This window comes from Penaeus monodon, chromosome 32 (genome assembly GCF_015228065.2).
Source record: "Penaeus monodon isolate SGIC_2016 chromosome 32, NSTDA_Pmon_1, whole genome shotgun sequence".
NCBI classification, from domain to species: Eukaryota; Metazoa; Arthropoda; class Malacostraca; order Decapoda; family Penaeidae; genus Penaeus; species Penaeus monodon.
The window spans coordinates 18046817-18049106 of NC_051417.1; the positions used below are offsets into that span (position 1 = coordinate 18046817).

General features: G+C 40.2%; 1 protein-coding gene across 2 annotated transcripts in view; it reads right to left on the reverse strand.

Annotated features, from left to right (window-relative positions):
* LOC119593698 overlaps positions 1-2290 on the reverse strand; it is an 11283-nt gene that overhangs the window by 1170 nt on the left and 7823 nt on the right. For both annotated transcript variants that reach the window (XM_037942656.1, XM_037942655.1), the window contains one exon: positions 1036-1643. In XM_037942656.1, coding sequence (XP_037798584.1) covers positions 1036-1643 — 608 coding nt within the window. The remainder of the gene's footprint in view (positions 1-1035; positions 1644-2290) is intronic.

The following is a 2290-nucleotide window of genomic DNA, read 5'->3' on the forward strand; positions in this document are numbered from 1 at the left end:
CTATTCTTTGTTATGTCAACCAACAATCAATTGTGAGTTAAAATATTTTGTTTGCCAAGCCCGATTCTAGAAATACCAGTTCTATGTATCGTCCATATCCGTCAAAATTTTTTTTTTCTAATGTAATTTTTACTGTATAACAAAGTTAAGATTTGCACTGATGTGAATGATTTAGATGTTTTAATTTATCACTAATAGTCCCGCGTTATGTTGTAGTTATTTCAACCATGGCAATATCTAATATCAAATTGATGTCACAATCAAACAGCTTCTCATGTAGCTTATCTTTGTTACCATTATAATGTCTATTATGGGGAACTTTTATAAAGTTTGAAGTAATGTTTGCGTTAGGCCTAGGTCAGTTTGCTTTTCTAGTTCATCATTAACAAAGTAAAGGTTGCACTTTATGCTGAGCTGCATGTATGTCAAGTCCAATCACCAAATTTTGATATCCTCTCAGAGTGGTCTACTCTCTGCTACTTTTACCAATCTCACGTTATCTTTCTACAAGCAAAATATATGTCTGAATGTTTCTAATTCAACGACCACAAGGGAAGGATTTCATTTTACATTCTTGATATGGAATTATTGTCAACCACTGTAAGACATACTTATACCTATTCCTAATCAATGACACAAAACTTTTTATAACACTATCAACACATTCTTCAGTCACAAACATTTTTGATGACACTATCAACATATCTATTTACATTTTCCAGCATTCATATGTCTGTATCATTCGCAATACAGAAAACAGTTTGTCTTAAACATAACACTGTTCTAGTTACCGGCATACTTGGGCTTATAGGATGTTTATATTGATTGTATGTCTAAGCCTCAACACTGGCCCCATTTGTAGCATCAAAAGTCATATGATGACATCTTGGCATGTTCGCTTTTTCCAACCAATGTATCATTTTCACGTTAGCTTATGGTTTCCAATAAATTTCTCCTTCACTTTTTTCACGAGTTCTCAAAATACAGATCAAAGAAAACAGAAGCACGAAGGTCAACAAACAAAATCTTACTCACCTCATGGCTGAGTCCACTGTTCTGTATAGCACCAAGTAGGAGGTCCGGTGCTTGCTGGCCGATCATCATGTCCAGCTCTGTGGATGTGTCAACTTCATTGTCCCCCCAAATGAGAGAATCAGGCAGGAGATTATCGATCTGATCCAAGATATCTGCTGGTATCTGGAAGTCCGTATCAGAAGTGCTTGCAACCGGGATAGAAGAGTGATGCTGCTGGCCATGGGTGCTTGGGTTGTGCCCGAAATCTGTCTCGTTGATCTGGAAATGAGTGGCCGACGTGGGTAGGCTTACGGCTGAACATGGGTCTGTGCTCTCTGTGGTTGAGGCTAGAGTATCCAAGAGGCCGGAAGTAGAAACCGGGGTGGGCTGTAGGGCATCTCCGTCTGTGTCTTTATCCATAGTGTATTTGGTCAGACACACGCGCTTCTCGAGGTCGCCCTGCAGCTCGCCTGGACTGGAGTCGAAATAGACAGTCCCATCCGACGGAGGGCCGTGCTGCTCGCCCATGAAATAGTCACCATCTTGGTTCCAAGAGGTGCTGCTTACTTCCATACTATCATTGTGGATGGGCTCTTCGTGAGTCCCGTCAAATGTAAAGTCTTCTAACTCTGCAAGCACAAGAAGAGAGAGGTTATTAAAAAAAATGTCGTTTTCGTTACATCACAAACCAAAATAAATCTGTAGTAACCTAAGACATGACCAAATTCTAGCATAGTGTAGTGTAGAGTTTCTGCATTGCATACACAAACGTTGAGTATAGCAGTAGTACACCAGATAAAGTATTATCTAAAAAATTTTCTTGTATAGTTGTATCTATACTTCTGGATAATACTTTGTATTGCGGGTGCTGCGTTACCTCTGTCTGTGGGAGGTTGCATGACGTGTTTTCTGTTGGGAACGTTGCGACAAAATGCCCGCATCACTGCTGTGTCTGCTTTTAAGTAAGGCTCACTTGACAGGCACGAGGTTGCTAGATTCTTGAAACATAATTCCAATGCAATTCTTTATATTTGTTTTATTACTGTCTCCATATAATTTATATTTAGATATTGAAAGAAATGCAAGCTTTCAAAGGGGGGGGGGGGGTTAACGAGAGCTGGGGTTGGTATGAAAGAAAGGGCGGATGGCGAGACATTGCACCACCTTATGAAATGGAGTGTGTGTGTGTGTGGGGGGGGGGGGATAGTACGCTTAGGTTACCTATAGCTCTGAAGCAATTATCGGTCGAATATACGGCCTTCTTGCCTATTACAAT